Source organism: Sciurus vulgaris, assembly GCF_902686455.1.
Source record: "Sciurus vulgaris genome assembly, chromosome: 14".
Classification (NCBI taxonomy): Eukaryota; Metazoa; Chordata; class Mammalia; order Rodentia; family Sciuridae; genus Sciurus; species Sciurus vulgaris.
In genome coordinates this window covers 58,248,810-58,268,712 of record NC_136475.1, presented here as the reverse complement: position 1 = coordinate 58,268,712, position 19,903 = coordinate 58,248,810, and the positions used below count along the sequence as shown (strand labels likewise).

General features: G+C 39.1%; 1 protein-coding gene across 1 annotated transcript in view; it reads right to left on the bottom strand.

The window, feature by feature from the left end:
• Positions 1-3,700: 3,700 nt before the first annotated feature.
• LOC306643686 (lutropin-choriogonadotropic hormone receptor-like) overlaps positions 3,701-19,903 on the bottom strand; it is a gene marked incomplete at its 5' end in the record, with an annotated part of 29,946 nt that continues 13,743 nt past the window's right edge. Inside the window, 5 exon segments of the mRNA XM_079109925.1 lie at positions 3,701-5,228; positions 9,605-9,685; positions 13,189-13,369; positions 13,372-13,373; positions 17,747-17,820. Coding sequence (XP_078966051.1) covers positions 4,076-5,228; positions 9,605-9,685; positions 13,189-13,369; positions 13,372-13,373; positions 17,747-17,820 — 1,491 coding nt within the window. The 3' untranslated portion in view covers positions 3,701-4,075.

The following is a 19,903-nucleotide window of genomic DNA, read 5'->3' as shown; positions in this document are numbered from 1 at the left end:
GTTAAAGATTTGTGAAAGTATCATGTATCTAACTCCTGTGCCAGTACACTTTGAGAATTTCTCAAAGTTTTTCTCATACTCAGCATCCTATAGTGATTTCTTAACATACTTTCTATCTCCCTGTAGGTCAAGAAGATCTTGTTGATTTTACATAGAGTTAATCTCTTAGGGACTAACTAACTGACCTTGCTTCCTTTATCTATTTTATTCAATGTGCAGAATACCTCAGTCAGTGCTATAGTATGTGTAAATAATCATCTTTACAGCTCAGACTTCATATAGCATTAGGACTCTAATTCTAACTGATGTACTGAGTTTAAGTTATTAAAATCGTATTGGAAAAACAGTAACTTTAGAATGAATAGCAATAGTTCATTGGGATAATAAGCAGGGAATTTAATAGGGGATTTTATCTGACTTATACTAATAGGTTAATATGCTGTTTTTCATGTAAATATACTCTAGGCCAGGAGGGAACTTTGTGACTTATAACTAGAAAGTTAAATTATAAGTTGGAAGCCTATGGCAATAAATCTTAGGGAAAATATATTAATTAAAATTAGAGTATTTCTACCTCATGCATAGGAAATACATTCCAAGACCCCAGTGGATACTTAAAACTGCAGATAATACCAAACCCTGTATAAACTGTTTTTATCCCTATGTGTTATTCATTGTTGCCACATAATACCAAAGTTAATCTGTCCTTCCATGTTTTATGTTCTGGTGCCTCCTTTACATCACTACTCTTGCATTTTGGGGCCATCATTAAATAAAGCAAGGTTTACTTAAATATAGGCATTGCCATATCATGTCAGTCAAACTGATAACCCAGACTGCTACTAAATAACAAATGGTATGTTGGGTGTTCATTGTGAATATTCTGGATAATAGGATAATTCAAGTGTTGGGTGGGATTGAGTATGATGGTATGAGATTTCACCACAGCACACAATTTAAAACTTGTGAATTTTTATTTCTGGAATTTTCCACTTAATATTTTCTGACTGTGGTTGATGTACATAGCTGAAACCACGGAAAGTGAAAACACAGAAAAGTGGGGATGCTTTGAAGAAAAGATTATTTCTAATTATGAATACATTTATTGAAATCATTGTGAGAGTCTTAATTTACATTCTTGAATAAACTAAAACAGGCCTTTACAACAAATGTAATAAATGGAGGGCAAAACACCAACTGTTTTAAAGTTACTTTGTAAATTTCATTGAGTTATTGAGTAACCCTTTTTAGCCATTTTATAACCTACCAGTAATAATATCCAACATCATAAAAAATGCAAGGAAGAAATATAAATCCATTAAGCATCCGATTTTTTTATGATTTAGATCTGAGAAATTATACAACATAAGAATACACATACTGTCTGTGGGAACATCACATAAAGAAAATGCTTCTTAACAAGGACAGTTTAATATTTCAGTTACAAAAGTGAATCAGTTTAAAAAAAAAATCTGGGCCAGGGTTAGTAGCTCATTGGTAAATTGCCTACTTAGCATGAGTGAGACCCTGAATCCAATCCCTAATACTGAAAAAAAAAAAAAAAGAAACCAAAAAAACTCAATCAACTACTGTAAGGCTTTAGTATAGATACAGTGAGAGAAACAAAGAAGTAAAAGAGACAAGTGTATCACTAAAGAAATTTGTAACATAGGTGAAATGAAGGATGGACTTGTAAACATAATTAGTAATACCCCAGTACAGGGTAGAAGGCAAATGAGTGATACAGATGATAAGTGCTACAGAGTCCAAAGAGAGAGACTATTGTGGAATATGTATTTATTATTTATGCTCTATTTTATTGCACATAAAAGAGGTGTCTTGACTACAGGGATTAGCAAGGGAGTGGATTAAGGAGAGTTTGATAAAGAAGATAAACCTATAGATGGAACTTTAAAGGAAGTAGAATAGAGAAACAGATAACGAATGTTATCAATATGGAAAGAATGGCATGGGCACCAGTATAGGGGGAAATATACGTTCGGCATGACTAGGGAAAAGGAACTGGAACAATTTGCTATATGTGGAAAAACAACAGGAGAAAAAAAAATGAGCAGATCTGTGGTTGGATTCTATAGCTCTCTGAATGTTAGTCTAGGACCTGAAACAAATTTATAGGTACTGATACATTACTTAGGAATTTCGTGCAGTCATGTAATAAGATGAAGAAGAATTTTAGGAAGCTGTAAGGGTGAGAATGTGAACATGAGGAAGACTGGATATGAATAAAAATTGGGGAGATATGGTAGTAGTCTTGGAAGAAGGGAAGATGGCTGAGGTATGGGTGTAGTACTACGGATACAAAATTAAAACTTGGTTTGAAGACAATTCAGAGGAATAGCTGGTAATTTCTAAAGATGGAAGGATATAGGAAAGAGAAAGAGGGAGGCAGTAGATTATGACTCCATATGTTAAAACTTAAATTATAATGTAGATAAAGGTCATGTTCAAAAGGTCATGAAAAGTATTTTCAGAGTATATGTATAATGACTTTGGGCTCAAAGTATTTAAGAATGGGTAAGTTAAATTAAGATTTTCCACTAGAATAGATTTAATTTTTCATTATTTTACTTTCTGCTTTTTTAAAAAAAATTACTTAGTTGTTTTGGTTCTTGGATTTATTATGAATAAAAAGTATATATGTAGTTAAATAGCAACATGATAAGTTGGTATTCTGCCATATTGCTGAGACAAATTCTAAAACACTAGCTTACAAGAGAGAAGACTGCATCTGAATAAAGTAACTGTTAGGGAGTTGAAAAGTAAGAAACATGAAAAACACATTATAGAGAAGAGATTTTATAAAGTTTATAGTCTTTTATAATTTTTATTTGAATCACATTACACGGTAGCATAAGAATTGAAAGCAAACTTGATGTGCTGAGTTTAGTGATGTTTAGATATGTATATAATGAAATGTTGAAGAAGACCTGAAATATAGAAATAGCCCAGATATCCATTGACCTGAAAATGCAAACAATCTTATTGTCATACACTGGAATACTAATCAGCAATGAAAAGGAATGAACTGATTCAGCAGTAAGATGAATGAATAGAAAAATAGTATGTTGGGTCAAAGAAGAAATACACAAGAGTGTAAACTGTATGATTCCATCATATGAAGTTCTAGAATAGGCAGAACTAATCTATAGGAACAAAATTCAGATTCATCAGTACTTTTAAGGGAGGGGATGAACTGACTGGGGAGGGAGGTGAGAGAATTTCTGATGGTGGTATTGTTCTATGTCTTGATAGAGATGTATGCACTTTTCAGAACCTTTTAAATGGTACATTTAAGATTTGTCCATTTCACCATATGTGAATTTTACCTAAAAAACCAAAATAAATAATGAACTGCTGTGAATATGAGTGCAGAAGTTTTAGGGCTGACAAGTACTGATGTCCTCTGCAAATTAGTTTGAAATCCATAAAAAATAAACTCTTCTGTGATGTTGAAAATGTTTTGTATTTGTGCTGTTCAATATAGTAATTACTAGTCAGCTGTGCTCATAAAGCACTTGAAATGTGGTTAGTGCAACTGTGAAACTACAATTTTCATGTAACCTTAATTTAGTCACACATGAATACTGGCTAGCCAGATTGCACAGTGCAGTCTCTTGAGTGTGTCTTTCTAACTATCTGGGGAAAAAAGACCAATTACTTTAAATTTTCAATCTGTTATGCACTACTGTTTTTATAGAGTGCAATAAAAATTTAAAAAATAAAATGAGAAAATCAAAGACATGCTAAATACCATCTCAATCTTTCTTAATATTAGATTTAACAAACAAAATCATTCTGTCAAAATCATTAAAAATATCTTAGCAGCCTCTGAATTTTACATCATCACATATCAATGACAAATAATTCCCAGATTGGCAATGATCATGGATCACAATTTGAGCTAGGTAAAAGTTTCTTGACCAACATACCTAAGAATAAATAATTTCCTAAAACCAACTCTTTATATTAAAGTTACTGGTTCAGGTAATTTACTGGTTTAGGTAATTTTTTTTTCAGACTTAGGTATAATTCAATAATGCACTTACTGATGTAATTAACATTCTTTGTAGCAAGTCTTGTCTAGGACAGCTGAGTATTGACAGTGCAACGTGGACAACTTCAAGGTTGACTGAGAAGGCTTATTTGATCCAGAGAAGCCATTTTTGCAGTTGGAGGTATAAACGGAAAATTCCTTCCTTCTATAAAGTTCAGCCCGACGTTTACAGCAGCCAAATTTGCTCAGCAACAGAAAGAAATCCCTTCGGAATGCCTTTGTGAAAATTGCATATAGAAATGGGTTGGCACAAGAATTAACTGGATAAAAAAGAACCAGTAAAACTTTAGAGTTGGTTACAGTGATCAGGGGCACTTTGAAGGCAGCCGAGATGGCAAAAAAAGAGATAGGTGCCATGCAGGTAAAGTCAGTGAAGATGAGGATTGCCATTTTCTTAGCAATCTTTGTGTCTTTGTTGGTAGCCATAAGCTCTGGATTTTGAACTGCAAAATAAATTTTAATGTAGCAAGCACAAATGATGATAAAAGCTACCACATTGAGTATCAGGATGGTTAATATGTAGACTTGCGAGAGAGTGGTTTCCACATCCATGGGGAGGCAAATGCTGACCTTCATGTAATTGCTGACACCCATGAGGGGCAACACAGCAATCAGAGTTGAAAAGAGCCATCCTCCAAGCATAATTGGAATGGCATGTCTCAATCGAAGCTTCTGGTCCAGCTGAACAGCATAGGTGATGGTGTGCCATCTTTCTAGAGTGATGACTGTAAGGGTGTAGACAGAAAGTTCACTTGCAAATATTGTGAAAAAGCCCGCAGCACTGCATCCACTCCCTGTCTGCCAATCTATGGCATGATTATAGTACTGGCCTTTTGTCTGGGAATCAACTGAGGCAATAAGGAGCAGATAGAGCCCCATGCAAAAGTCTGCAAAGGAGAGATTACACATAAGAAAACGGGGCACTGTCAGTTTGTAACGACTGGTCAGGAGAACAAAAAGGACAGTCAAGTTTCCCATGATGGCCAGGATGTTAATCAGCCAAATCAGAACTCTAAGGAAGTCGTAGCCCATAATATCTTCACAGGGATTAAAAGCATCTGGTTCAGGAGCACATCGGAGTGTCTTGGGTAAGCAGAAACCATAATCATAGTCCCAGCCACTCAGTTCACTCTCAGTAAAGATGGCAGAATAACTGTAAGAACAATATTGGCTTGATATAAACTTGAGATGTTTCTGTGATTCTGAATATTGAAAAAATTCATGAACCATTCTTACTGTGTTTTTAAAGCCTAAGAAACAAAGACACAGCACCCTCAGCCTTACGTTTATTTTTAAATTATCTGATTTAATAGAGTTACTTAAAAAGGGAATGAAAAGCCAATTAGACTATATAATATATATCTATTTAACACATTGATGGAAAGACTTAAAAACTGTTTACAGAGGATGATTTTCTTTGGAAAACAAATTTAGAGACATAATATACACTTGCTAAATCTAAGATAATCTTTTCTTGGCATTTTCTTAGCTATTTATCTCATTTAGTTGTCGACCAAATTGCTACCAAGCTTTTTATAGTAGGACACAAATGAGATAGGAAGGCTTTCAGTGTTAAAATCTACTGATGGACTTGTTTGCACTCAAGTCCCTGGCTAATCAAAATGAGGAATAGAAACCAAGGACAGATTACTAAAAACCCAGGAGCAGAGGAAGAATAGTCATGGACAAAAGGAAGAAGTAGTGAAAATAGATACTTCTTAGGAATATGAGGCAAAGACTATTCCTAGTGGAGGAACAGTATTAATTCGGCCATTCCATTCCAACCACATTGTGACTCCTCAAGTTCATGTGTTCATCCTCTCTTATGGGGCAGTTACATTACTTTTCTTCTTGACATCCTTTCTTCAACTTTAGTCCTCTCCCTATTCAAGTCTGTATATACCTCCTAAAGTGACCTTTTCTAAGTGACCTCCAAGGTCTGGGTCTAAATTACTTCCTTGGTTTGGGTTCTGTCTACTGCTTCAGTTTCATTTCTGAGAAGTAGTCATGATGTACAATTCAGAGCATGGACTCTGGAGTGAGATTGCCAGGGTTCAGTCCTGGCATAGCTGCTTCCAGGCTGCAGAAACCCTAGAAAGTTAATTAATATCTCTGTGCTTCAAGTTCTTCATTTGCCAAATAGGCATAATAATCATACCTTCTTTGTTAGAGTTATGCTAAGAATTAAATGCATTAAGATATGTAGAATGATTAGAAAAATTATTGACATAATACCAGGAATACCTATAATTATCACTTGCAAATCTCCTGTGCACTTTTGATCACATGGAATTACTTGTATGTCCCTGAATGAAGCAGTTCTGTTGTTTATTCCTCTTTGTATGTGTTGTTTCTTCTTCCTGGAATTTTTTTCCTCTCTGGTGATTTCCTCCTCATGCTTAAAGCCAAGTTCCTCTATGAAGGCTTTCTTGATTCCACTCCCCAAGGAGTTTATTATCTTTCCTCTCTGCTAGGGTTGCACTTAGTACTGTTGGAGTTATTAAAACATATTGCAATGAAGGGATGATACATGTCTGTCTTAATAGTCTCTTAGTTTCGGGAAGACAGAGGACTAAGGTCTTATTTATTTCTAAAATAACAGTGTTTAGCACAGTTTTGGCTCAGTGTCCTTTCAATAAATATAGAGTGAATAAATCTAAAGCACAACAATCCTGGCTCTGGAAGGAATTGATAGGGTACAGGGACAATGAGCATATCCTGCATGATGCATGTGGGCTCAACAAATCTTTTCTTTGATCACACTCTACTAATATAATCTTGAGAACTGGAAAAATGGGTATAATTTTTCTGTGAAGGCCATTACAAATATGTATTTCACCTTGGGGTCTCTCACATTAAAATTATTTTTCTCTACTTTTCAAACTTCTTATGTTCTGTTTTATGAAGTATGTATCTAATTTAGTGAGTGGTTGAAATAATATATTTGAGGAATACAATACTAAAAAAAAAACAAAACAATAAAAAATTTGTGATCTGTGACTCCGAAAATATATGAAAATATCATGGAGACCAGTTTGGAACTAGAGAAATGCTGTTTTATACAGAAGACTGCACAGAAACCTTATCTGTTTTATTATTAAATATCTTTAAAAACAGCACACTTGTCTTCATATGACAGGCATCTACATAATTATTTTTAATCTCTAAAGAGAAAAGATGGTTATAAAGAACTATTAAAATTAGCATTAGGCCCTTACACACCATCTCACTGAACCCTCATTTTATTAGTGAGTGACTTACCCAAGGTCCCACAGAGGGACAGGAGCAGCATGGGGTCTCCACATCCACTGTCTAGAGGCCTTTCTTCTACACCTCACTATCTGTTAGTGTTTCTCAAAGTGTGGTTCTCAGACCACCTGCATCAGAATCACCAGGATGTTTGTTAATCTGCAGATTCCTAGCTTCACTCTAAGCCCTTCACTCTGGGCTCTGTCCCTAGAAATTCAAATTTCTAGAGACAGAGCCCAGAAATATGCAATTTAAGCAGGTTCTCTGGATGATTCATATAAAATAAAGGTCAAAAATCAGGTAAAAATGTTTCAACTATCACTGCCTTGATTACCTTTACTTCTAATCAAAACTATTTCAGCTGCTAGAAGAAATAATTGAAAACTTCTATAAATTCTGCCATGATTTCTGAATAAATTAAAATCAATAAAAGTTTCAACTTGTTCCCTTCCCCCTTCCTCCTTAGTCCTCTGCCCTTTCTTCTTTTGCCTTACCTGTCATATGTCCAGCAGTTTTTCTCCTTAGCAATTTGTCTTCAGACCAAATACCCACCTGCTGCTACTAACACGTGTGTGTCCAGAGAGGGCTTCTGAGGGAAGCCTGTTGCCTACTGACAAAGCCCAGCATGGAACTGTTTTTAATACTGGAGGCCATGACAAGGAATGTGAAAGGACTCACAGGGGCTTTGTAGGATCCCAGTCAGAGGAGGCAGAAAGAACAGTAGCACCACTGTTCCAGTTACAATTAAGAAATAAAGGGAAAAGGTGGGAATTTTAGGACAATGGGGTCAACTACTGCAGTGAGTACCAATCTTATCTTGGGAGAACAGATAAGGCTTAGTGACTGGCTTTAGAATTCCTAAACCCCAGAGACTGGCTGTCCGGTGAGAAGTGTGAAGTAGGGGATTTATCATTAAAAATGTTTTCACAGGGAGCCATTTAACTTAGATTATATATGAATTTTGGGTAGTTTTGGGGATGCTAGAAATTAGGGGATTTGTCTTAAAGCAGCATTAGCATAGTAAATTTGAGGTTGCATGCTTATTTGGGAAAGCTTGGGGTGGGGGCTGATGAAGATTATTGAGCATGGGTGAAAGTTTCTCTTTTCCCTACAAAACGACCCTTTGTGCCACCATCGACTGAACCCAGAAATGGTTTCCCTTTGATGAGTGAAAAGTCATGCATTTGCCAGAGTCATGTGGAAGGTGTGATATTGAGAAGAGTGGGACCAGTGGGGGAAAGGAACATGGGAGGACAGTGTCAGACCCAAATGAAAGGAAATGAAGGAGACGGAATAATATCTATCCTAGGTGTTATCACATTCTTTTGCAACTCCTATCACTCTCATGGTTCTAAAAGACAAATAATATTTACATTGTTTTTCATAGATGAGGGCACAAGTCTCAAAAAGAAATTTAGTGTTCAGTTGTCCCTTGCATTGCAGGAACATTACTGTCAAGGAGTCATATCCAATTCTGAGGAACCTTGAAGCTTAGGCCTTCCACCATACCTCCCTGATGCCGCTGTATAATTCAGAGATTGATGGGGGTGGAGGAGAGAAGAGAAAATAATAGAAATTGGCAAGGTATCTTAGAGGGGCATCTGGTTTTGTCTAAGGACACATGGGAGGACTAATAATATTTCTAAATCTCAGTAAGTGTGGCATAGGGACACTGGGATTGTCTTTTGAAGTATGCTCTTTTACAGTTGAAGGTAAGTGAAATGCCAAGGCAACCAGTATTTAAAGCAGGAAAAATGTTAAAAATTAGTAGACTAGAAATATAGCTGTCCAGTGTATGATGGTGATGACATTAAGATTAATTTAATGCTCATGAGCATAGTGGTCAAGGTAGCTTAAGTCTCTTCGATGGGAATTGGTTACTTTCAGAAGCTATGTCTGCAATCAGTTTATCTTTGTGGAATGCTGATCATGTGACTAGTGAAAATTCCTACAAATGAAACATTATTTAGACCAGCCTTTAGTGACATCCAAATACCTGCAAATAAAACTAATTTTTTAAAAATTTAATATAAATGTAGAATGAACATTTAGGTACGTTTTAAAAATAGGCTTTGTTTTGTTTGTAAAAAATAAAACATTTGAGATACCTGTACAACTGACGCTACTTGCAAAAAGAATTTTCCATTTTAAACTATTAAAAAATACATGGCAAACATCCCCTAATTCTTTTATCAAAAGAAAGTCATTGGCACTGATAATAATAAGGCCTGCACAGAGCAAGACATGGCTTCCTGAGTTTCTTTGCATGCAAATACTTACAGTGTTTCATTATTTGGTTTTCTTACTGTGCTTTCACATTGTTTGGAAAAGTTTTCAAAAATGGAAAATGAAAAATTCTGTCTGAAAGAGAAGTGAAAAAAAAAAAGTTGAACTTTTGGTCTTTAAATTAAACCTAATCATGTCTATTTATGCTTTGTTCATCCAAGTTCTTTACCTAATACACCAGGGGACATGTTCTGCACCATTGTCCTAACTGAAACACTTCCTGAGGAGAGAGTCAAGCCTTCTGAGTTGTCATTAGTGAGCCTCCAGCTTAGATTGAGTGCTTCTGAATGCTGAATGTTTTGTGTGGGCTCTGGAAATGAAAATTCTTAAAATTGTCATAGTGAATCATGAATTTTTTAACTCTTATTAAAAGCTACCTTTATGGTCTATTAAAGTTTGCTCCTTACCAACTCTCCTGTCCATATTGGTCTTGATTAACAATCATTCAGAGTTCATGGTTTTGAATTATAACAGGGACTCTTCTTGTAAGGATTTGAAGATGTTGACATGACATTAGACTTTTTTTTTTCTTATGGGCAGAAACCTATGGGGGTGCTGCCTGCTCTTCCATCTTTACCTCTAAAAAGGTTAGCTTATGGAAAGGGTTCCAAAGAACATTTGAACTTACCTAAGGGAGTTTTTACCTAGGGATGAAATGTAGGGGACATATAAAAATGAATGAAGACTTAGGGGAAAGGAGAGCAGGCTCCTAGAGCATTAGCCTTCACTGAGAAGAAAGGCAGTCCAAACTGGACATTTCTCTTATGTTATTCTTCTGCAATATGAACAAGATAATTCCTTGTAGAAATAAGTTTACAAGAAAGCAGAAAGGTGGGGGACTATGTCAGCGTTATTCGATGTACCAGATTTTCAAAAAATCAACTTGTTATTTCGGACTAGGATTATAATTCCTCAAACTTGTATCAAATTGTGTGTGTGTGTGTGTGAGACAGAGAGAGAGAGAGAGAGACAGACAGACAGACAGAGAGATGCTGGCTTTGAGTATCTGACACTTAGAGATATTTTGTGGAAACGAATCCACAGTTAACAAGAAATGTGCATATTCTTGGTCTTCAAATGTTAATACTGGGTGCTGTCCACTCCATCTTCTTTCAAGTTTTAATCATAGATACCAAGGAAGTCTTGGGGGCCATCTGCCCAGGCAGCTGTGAGTTGTCCAGGCAGAGGGATGACTCAAAGTTTGCACAAACATCTCACAGGCCCAACTTGAGGCTCTCCATCCTCACTGGCATCCAAGGCTTTAAGCTTCAGGGGCACAGAGGGAGTTAGTTAAAGCTTGTAATTCCAATCCAGACAATCTCTGTGTAACTGCGTTCCTATCTTACCCTGATGCTGACCCATAATTGTGTAATCCTCCCCCTACCAGAAATAGTCTCTTTTGTCTACTGTAGTAAAAGTTTTTAAGTTTTACAATTTGATAATTTCAGAAGGGATGTGACTTCTATCCCATGTAGTGTAGGTATCCAGAATCAGCTTTACCAAACCTCAGCATCTCTGTTTTCTCCTAACTGGACACTCACCAGCTTTGCTCACCTTCATTTCATCCTTCACCCAGCAAATCTGAGTAATCTTGCTTCAAATTCTTCATTGCTTTTTATCCTCTAAACAACTTGGACTGGCACTCAGAACCCATCATGGCCCACCTCTCCCTGACTTCTCTCCTGACTCATTTTCCTCCACATACCCGTAAGTCTTCTTATTCTACTTTTTCTGAATGACATTCATCTAGTGTCTCATGTGTTTGCACTTTTATATGACAAATTCCATCTTCTTGGCATGCTTTCCCCCACATCTGCTCTCCAAGGCTCAGCACAAATCACCTCCTTTAGGAAGCTGTCCTTAAACCCTGCTGCCATTTAGAAACTCTTCCTCTGTGCTCCCAGAGCACTCTGCTGTATTCTCAACTTTGTTATAACATCTGCTATTTTTGTGTAGATACTGGGTCACTTGTGTATTGTCCCATACTCTGAGAGTTGAACTGAGCTCTTATTCATCTTTTCATCTTCAGACCTGATCCAGTGTTTGGAACACAGTAAATGTTCAATTAATGTTCATTGAAGCTCAGTTAGTGGTGCATAACTCTGAACACAGCAAGTGTTTTGTCTTCTCAGTCTACCTATGCAAGGCATACTTAATGCATGCTGATTGATTAGTTATAAATAAGTTGATTCCAAACAAAAGCAGTAGCAGCCTGGTGTTACTCTCTCAGTGCCTTATCTAATTAATTGAGAATATTTTCATAGGCTGCAAAAATAATCCTTCAGGGGAGTGGTTTTTTTTTTTCCTCCACTGTGAGTTGTGTCCCATTAGTGGGTCATGTAAACAATAGAATGCATCAAGACTGGCAGTGAAAACAAACATGAAATAGAATGGAGTATGACAGGAAGTATCAGAATATGTAACAGATTTAAAAGTTAAATATTGCTTTTTTAATTTCAGTTACACATGTGATAAGGTGCAGTGGGTGTTGCAGTGCATTGCATAAAAGGTATTTCTCACCGTGAGTCTCAGTCAAAAAAAATCTGGAAAACAGTCCTCTAAGGAGAGAATGAAATCTTACTGCCCTGTCACCTATTCTGGAGTGAACTGAATTAATAAGATGCCCTTTACTGGACATAAACTAGCCAGGAGTGTATACCCTTTCTATTTGCATGCTAAGTTAGTCCTTAGGGAATTCAACTTTCTTTCTGAAATGAACCATGCAGTTCAGTAAGAAATAACTTAAAAAAACCCCTTCTATAGTTTTTTTGGTCCATTTTTACTAAAGAACAAGATATTAGTTAATTTTTACTCTTCTTAACCTCCTTCCCCCAATTCTTTAAAAATGATGCTTTCTAATAAGAATTAGGACTAATTGATCTTTGAGATGCCAGTGTTAACACTCTGTTTTGTAATTGCTAAAGTAGGCCATCATTCAGTTAGCCCTGAACTGGCTATGAAGGTCTTCTGGCTACAGGATCAGTCAGTGATTTAGCAGCATTTTTTCTTTTCTTTTCTTTCTTTCTTTCTTTCTTTTTTTTTTTTTGTACCAGGGATTGAATCCATGGGTGCTTAACCTCTGAACCAAATCCCCAGCCCTTTGTATTTTTTATTTTGAGACAGGGTTTCACTAGGTTGCTTAGGGTCTTGCTAAGTTGCGGAGGCTGACTTTGAACCTGTCATCCTGCCTTAGCCTCCTAAAATGCTGGGATTACAGGTGTTTGCCACCACACCTGGCTGGCAGCATTTTTGGTGAGGAAACAGGGCAGCTCATTTTCTCATGTATCTGAAAGTGACCCCACAGTTATGGAGCTGGCCTGGAAGGCAGGGAGTAAAAGGGGAGATAAATGCCCACTAGAGTTGACCATCTTGAGATCAGACTTTCTTGCCCCAGCTGGGTTGGCTTTACCTTTTGCTTTTGCTAACTTTTTTTTTTTTTAATATTTTTTCAGTTGTAGATGGACACAATATCTTTATTTTATTTATTTATTTGTATGTGGTGCTGAGAATGGAACCCAGTGCTTCACATGTGCTAGGCAAGTGCTCTCCCTCTGAACTACAACCCCAGCCCTACTTACTCTTTTGCTGGCACATTCCTAAAAGCACAGCAGTGGCTGGGGTAAGTCAGTGTGGCATCCAGGAGATTGGTGAATTTTTCTCTCGATGGCATTTTTTTTAGAGAATAGGATGATGTGGCAATTAGCGTCTGAATGGACTCCAGGCCATAGCTAGGCAGGGCCTGTAATTTGGTGGAAGAATATCCCTGAACAATAAAAAGGGAAAAAGACTTTTTATTTATTTATTTTATACATTTTATTAAAAGAATGAAACCTCCCCTCACCAGTCTGTCATTCTAAGTTCTTAGAACTCTTTTCTCCATTTTTGTTTTTCCTTTACTTCTCTTAGTTACTCTCATTAAGATCTGAATTCAAAAAAGCTGTTCTGTTTTTTTTTTCCCCTCATATGCACTCCATTATTCTTTCTAAGGTTGAGTGCAACTCCTTGTATCTGCCATACATTCATCAGCATTTATTTTTTTAATATATATTTTTGTTTGTTCTAACTACTTATACATGACAGTAGAATGCATATTGACACATCCTATATAAATGGAGTATAACTTCTTATTCGTCTGTTTGTACATGATGTAGTTTTACACAGGCCACGTAATCATATGTGCGCATAGGGTAATAGTGTCCCATTCATTCTACTATCATTTCTACCCTGATGCCCCCTCCTCTCCCTTCACTCCCCTCTGTCTAGTCCAAATTACCTGTATCACCCGCCTATGAATTAGCATTCGCATATCAGAGAAAACATTTAGCCTTTTCTTTGGGATTGGCTTACTTTTGCTTAGCATAATATTCTCCATTTCCATCCATTTACTGGCAAATGCCATAATTTCTTTCTTCTTTATGGCTGAGTAATAGTCCATTGTGTATATATTCCACAGTTTCTTTATCCATTCATCTGTTGAAAGGTACCTAGGTTGGTTCCATAGTTTAACTATTGTGAATTGAGTTGCTATAAACATTCATATGGCTGCATCACTATAGTACACTGATTTTAAGTTTCTTGGGTATAAACCTAGGAGTGGGATGACTGAGTCAAATGGTGGTTCCATTCCAAGTTTTCCTGGGAATCTCCATACTGCTTTCCATAGTGGTTGCACCAATTTCAGTCCCACCAGTAATGTACAATCATTAGCATTTCTCTCTTCCCTCTCCGAACTCTCTTCTCCTATTCTCTTTCTCCTTTTTTCCACTTAGTAGAAGTGAAGTAACTACTTGCTTTCTGAGAAAGCAGGCACATGTAGTGACATCAGCTTTTGTGCTCTCTCCTGGGGGAAATATTCAGGACCTTGATGCCTTTGACTGATCCAGCCCTGCAGGAGAGGTTTTCATGAAACGTAGGCTGGCTACCCTATTAAGAACTGCCTTGTGGCATTAACTGTCATCGACCTGGGAAAATGAATGTTCTCTAGTGGCAGGCTGAATGCGTCTGTGCAAAGTAAACAAACACTGCCATGTACGCAGAGGTGTGGGAGGAAGTCTTGGGCTTTGCAAACAACCTGAACTCTTCAGATTTACTAGACTTGAGGTCATGTCCAAGAAAATTCCAAACATGTAAAATATCAGGAAGAAGAGGAGTCAGTGGGAATTTAGCAATTCTGCTCATCTTCTAGGTACTTGCTACTGATGCCTTTGAAACTTTCAGCAGCACAGCACCCCTCTGAAGTCTGCCCCAGTACTTGGTGCCTAGTGTGTGGTAGGGGATCAATAGGTGATGGATGGAACACGAACTTGACAACATGGAATGCAACTGGCATAGGCAGCAGATTTTACCTCAGCAGCTTCAGACTTCCCACTGCTTCTATGTCCTGGTTGATTTAGATAAATCAGTGTCCTCATTCTGCTTTATAGAGTTAATATCTCAGGTGTGTTAGGGATTGAGCACAGGGCTCTTTGCAGACTTGCTGTTGTTTTTTTTTTTTTTTTTTTTTTTTTTTTTTTCCTGAGTGTATATGTTTAAAATTAGGATCTTAGAAATGGCAAGGCCTTAGTACAGAGGATTACCTCTGATAGATTTCAGTTTCAGTGACAGATTGGGGTAGGGGAATTTTGGGGGGGTGCGTAGAAAGGACCCTTCCCAATCCTGGGGTGCAATGAGAACTCTTTCTTGGGAATGATGAGACCTTGGTCTGGCTCCACTGTTCTGGAAATGACAGCATAGGCATCTGCAGTGCCCATAGTCATTCCTAAGCAACCCACCAAGCAGTTCTTCAGGACTGTCACTCAGGGCTCTTCCAATCACGCTAACTTAGTCATGTTCTGTACTGAGCCAGAGGCAGCACTCTGTCCAGTGGCTGGTGGGGGGTGTAGAATGGAGAGTATTCAGCCTGCCAGACTGGTGTGCTTTGAACATGAGACATCTAGAAAAGATCCCCTAGGCCTAGTGGCCAGAAGCTGGGAGACAACGGAGAAAGCAATAGGCAGCAGGCACAAGCTAGAGGGTGCCTTAAGCAGGTAGAAGTCACGGGGTTGAATACAGTTAGGATAGATTGCGGCAGCAGTCAGGGAACAGAAAGGATCAGGAATTTTAGTGGTAGGTGTTGGGAAGAGTCAGAGGTTGATGGGGCAGAAATTAGAATGAATAGGCCCTGGAGCTAGGAGTGGATGGCACCAGGAGTTGGTGGTCCTGGGAGCTAGGCAGTGGCAGGATAGAGAGCAGATAGCAGGTAGGTGTTTGGAGGTGTAGACTTGACAATGGGAGGAAGTAGGGAGTGGATAAGAGTTTGGGGGTTATGGTGGTAGGAAGTAGAGTCCTGTGTTGATACTGGCAGGATCTAGGATATAAAGAATAACTCAGACAGTTCATATCCTTCCTCTTATCAAAATTATGATGCCTCCCCATCTCACTCAGAGAAAGGTTAAGTCTTTTTAGTGGCTACAAGACCCTATGACCCTGCTGTTTGTCACCTCTCTTGTCTTTATGTTCCCTTACTCTCTTCTTTGCTCCCTCTACCATGCTGGCCTCCTTGTTCTTCAAACACACAAGGCAGAATCCTGCCTCAGGGCCTTTGCTCTTGCTGTTCTCCCTCCTGGAATGCTTTCCTTCCAGATACACAACTTGCTCCCTCACTCCTTTCATACATGTTTGCTCAACTGATACTTTTTTGGGTAGTCTTCCCTGGCATCCTCTTTTAAAATGGTAACTCTGCTTCTCAAGAACTTCTCCCCTGCCCACCAACTGAATTTTTCACCTTCACAACTGACACCATTCTATGAAGGAGAAAGTGTTGTTTTATTCTATGCTATTTCCCTGTTGTGTAATCCAGTGCCTGGCACATGGTTTGGACTCACAAAGGAGTTATCGAACAAATGGAAGAATGATCATAAATAAACCAAGTTGCCCTGCTTTTTAGCACTTTTTTTTTTTTTTTCATTTAAAATGACATGCTCATTTATTGCTTTGCCTCTTTGTCGTTGTCTTCCTGTGTAGCTGTAATCTCTTTAAGGTCAGGGCCCAGAGCTGTTTTGCTCACCACTGTCTCTGCATCCTGGTGCATGGTGAGCAGTACAGGGTTGTGAATGAACGGCAGCACACTAGTGGGAAGTACTGGGCTGCGCCTCTGTGGAGAGGGTGAAGTGGTCTCCCATGTCAGAGCTGTACAGTGTCTGGAACCCTGCCTCTCTGAAGCCTGCTTGCAGCTGCAGTTCTCCTCTGTAAGGATGTTTCAGGTTTTTCAAGGCTTTGCCAGGAGACTACTGATTCACTTTCTTCTTCCTCCTAGTTTTCCCCACATGTCCTTCCCCTAAACCCCTATTAACTGAGGGGTTTTGCACCATATGAGAGTGTGACACACTACATGCCAGGGGGGACAAGTCAGAACTCTGGCCTTGGATTCCATGAGTAGATCCCAGGCAGGTAGCCATCCCCTCTGCTACCACACGAGACTACCCTCCATATTTGGTGTTAACGGATGAATTATGGTTCCCGCAAATTCCTATGTTGAGGTCTTAACCCCGAGTACCTCCAAATATGATCTTATTTTGGAGGAAAGCTCTTTATTTATTTATTTTTTGGTGTTTTTTTTTTTTTTTTTGGAACTGGGAGTTGAACCCAGGGCTTGTGAATGTGAGGCAGATGCTTTGCCGCTAAGCTACATCCCATATCCCAGCCTGAGATAAGCTCTTTATAAGGTAACCCAGGTAAAATGAGGTCATTAGGCTGAGCCCCTGTGCAGCATGCCTGTGTCCTTATAAAAAGGGAACATTTGAAGTCACACACACACACACACACAACACACACACACACACCACAATGCCGTCTGAAGCTTGGAGTTATGCTGCTGCAACCAGAAAGAACTACCAGAAGCAAAGAGAGACACCTGGAGCAAATTCTTCCCTCACTGCCCTGAGAAGGAACCAAACCTTGCGACACCTTGTCTTTGGACTTCTAGATTCTAAAGCCGAGAGACTATATGTGGTGCTTTATTTTTGGCAGCCCAAATACCTTTTCAGCTGCAGAGGCTGATGCCCTGTAAACCAGGCTGGGCATGATGTGGCTGAGCACACTGCACAGGCCTGTCACAGTACATTGGGTGGGAAAGGGAAGCAACACCTCTCTACTCACAAGATACTGGGCCCTGTGGCCCCCCGGAAGGCTCCATTGTGCATCTTCTCCAGGTGTACATTTTCTTTTAGCTCCTGTGGAGAAGAAGAGTTTCCTTAGTGGAGTTAGCACCTTATGTGTACCCACATATTTGAACAGAGTGCAGAGTAGGAGTGGGGGAAGGAAAACCTGTAGGAAAAGTGGAAAAAAGACATTACTAGGCCTTGCTGAAATTGTGAAATTGCTGGTGCATGTGTTTGCCCCACCTTTTCTCTGCAGTGTCTCCCTCACTTGTCCTACAATGCAGAACTCACTCCTCCTGTCCTGGAGTTGTGAGTTTGCTACCAGATGGGTGAGGCTGCTCCAAAAGGCCAAGGCTGGAGGGTTAACATGCAGCCTGCTCTGTCAGACTAGCAGCTGCAGCGATCTTGGAGGTCTCATAGTTTTTCATAGTAATACACTGAATTTTGCAAATACTTAAAAAAAGTAGAGCCTATTCAAAGTCAACCTTTTCATTATGTAAGTTGCATTCTTTTTCTTTCAGATTTGCATTTCTCAGGGGTGAGCATGGGGGTGGGATCACAGCCTGAGGAGACAATTGCCCCATACCCTGGGTGCCAGTCTGTACTGCATAGACAACCAGGTGTGTGTGTATTATGCAAACAGCAGTGCCTAGGGCCACTACTCTGAATGCTGTGGATGAATCCCAAAACTGCCAAGGCAGTAATGACACGAAGACTGTGTCCTATAGCTCAAAGCAGCTCAGGCTAAATTAGCCAAGAGCAGCACAGCCTGGTCCTGCTGCGAGCCTTCCTGTCCGGGCTCTGATATGGGGGGGGGGGGGGGGGGGTCTCTGAGTACCAGGCTTTTTGCTGGTTGGACAAGAGACTTATAAGAGGAGGCCCTGGGCTCAGGCCTGTGAACCTTCTTTTGAGTACTTTTTTCCTTTAAGAGTTGTGTCTAAAAGAACATTTTGGAGACCTTTAATAGTAGGCACAGTGTTTATGCATCCATTGTTGGTTGTGATGACTTGTACCATGGGAATGAGTCTTCTGCATTATCATTACAGTTGACACTCAAAACAAATACAAGCAACAGCCACTCCCTCCCCTGCAGGGAGACTGGAAATCTCTGGTGAGCAGCTCACGGCTTTTACATCTCCTTCACCAACTTTCTGCATGTTTCCACATCATGTCTGCCATTAGAAACTGCAAAAGCCCCTGTATCTCATTCTCTGGATGGTGTTTCCACATGCTTCTAATCAGCCTTTTCCTCGGAACCCTCAGCCTTTTCATCAGAATGCACCTGTCAGTCTCTCAGCCTCCCATCCCCTGGGTGCACTTTCACATTCAAAGAGATGAGGTTGTCAGAGTCAATTGCTGTTTAAAATCTAAATCAAAAGAAAATTTCCCTCCTAAACCTCCATGGTTCTTCTTCCTGATTCAGTTTGTTTTAATTATGTTCAGTTATCGTTATAAATCGTTGAAATGGGGCCCAGTGAGCAGATAATCCTCATGTCAGCCAGGTCAAATTAATTGTTTGAATTTCAGGACAGAGCATTTCACATGTTTTATTAAAACTCAGATCTTTCTGTGTACTGGTAACTCTGCCTTATGTTACTTTATCAAAAAATAAATCTATTTAGCAGTGTTTTCCTGGGGGTCACTTTTTGAGGATTCTTCCAAGTAACATGACCCACCGGTGTGAGAACCAGAGACAGGATGGTATTTTGAGGCACAGTGTGAGAACCCACAAGCTGCACCAAAGCCTCCCAACTCGTGTGCTCTGAGAACGGGAGGGACAGACTGCCAGATCCCTGCAGGTGTCTGAGGTGGGCTTCTGTCTTGCTCTTCTCTTCCCTGGCCATGCTTAGTGAGTGGCTGTCTGAGCATGTTGCAGACTTCCCTATCATTGCTCTGAACAACTCTGGGCAGGCTTATATATGAGGGAGGTGTCAGAAACTGGACTGAATGTAGAGATTAAAAATGTTGTTTTGACAGTTGGAAAACTACTTCCTTTGCCCTGTTTAAACTCTTCATTGTGTCTTTGTTCTGGAAGAGATTCACACTCCTTCCCCTGGCCCCCCAGTTCTCCAGGACTTGCTTCTGCTATTTCTCCAATCTTCATCTTACTGAAGATCTTCCAGCCATAGAGGCCTCTTCTCAGTTCTTGGTACTT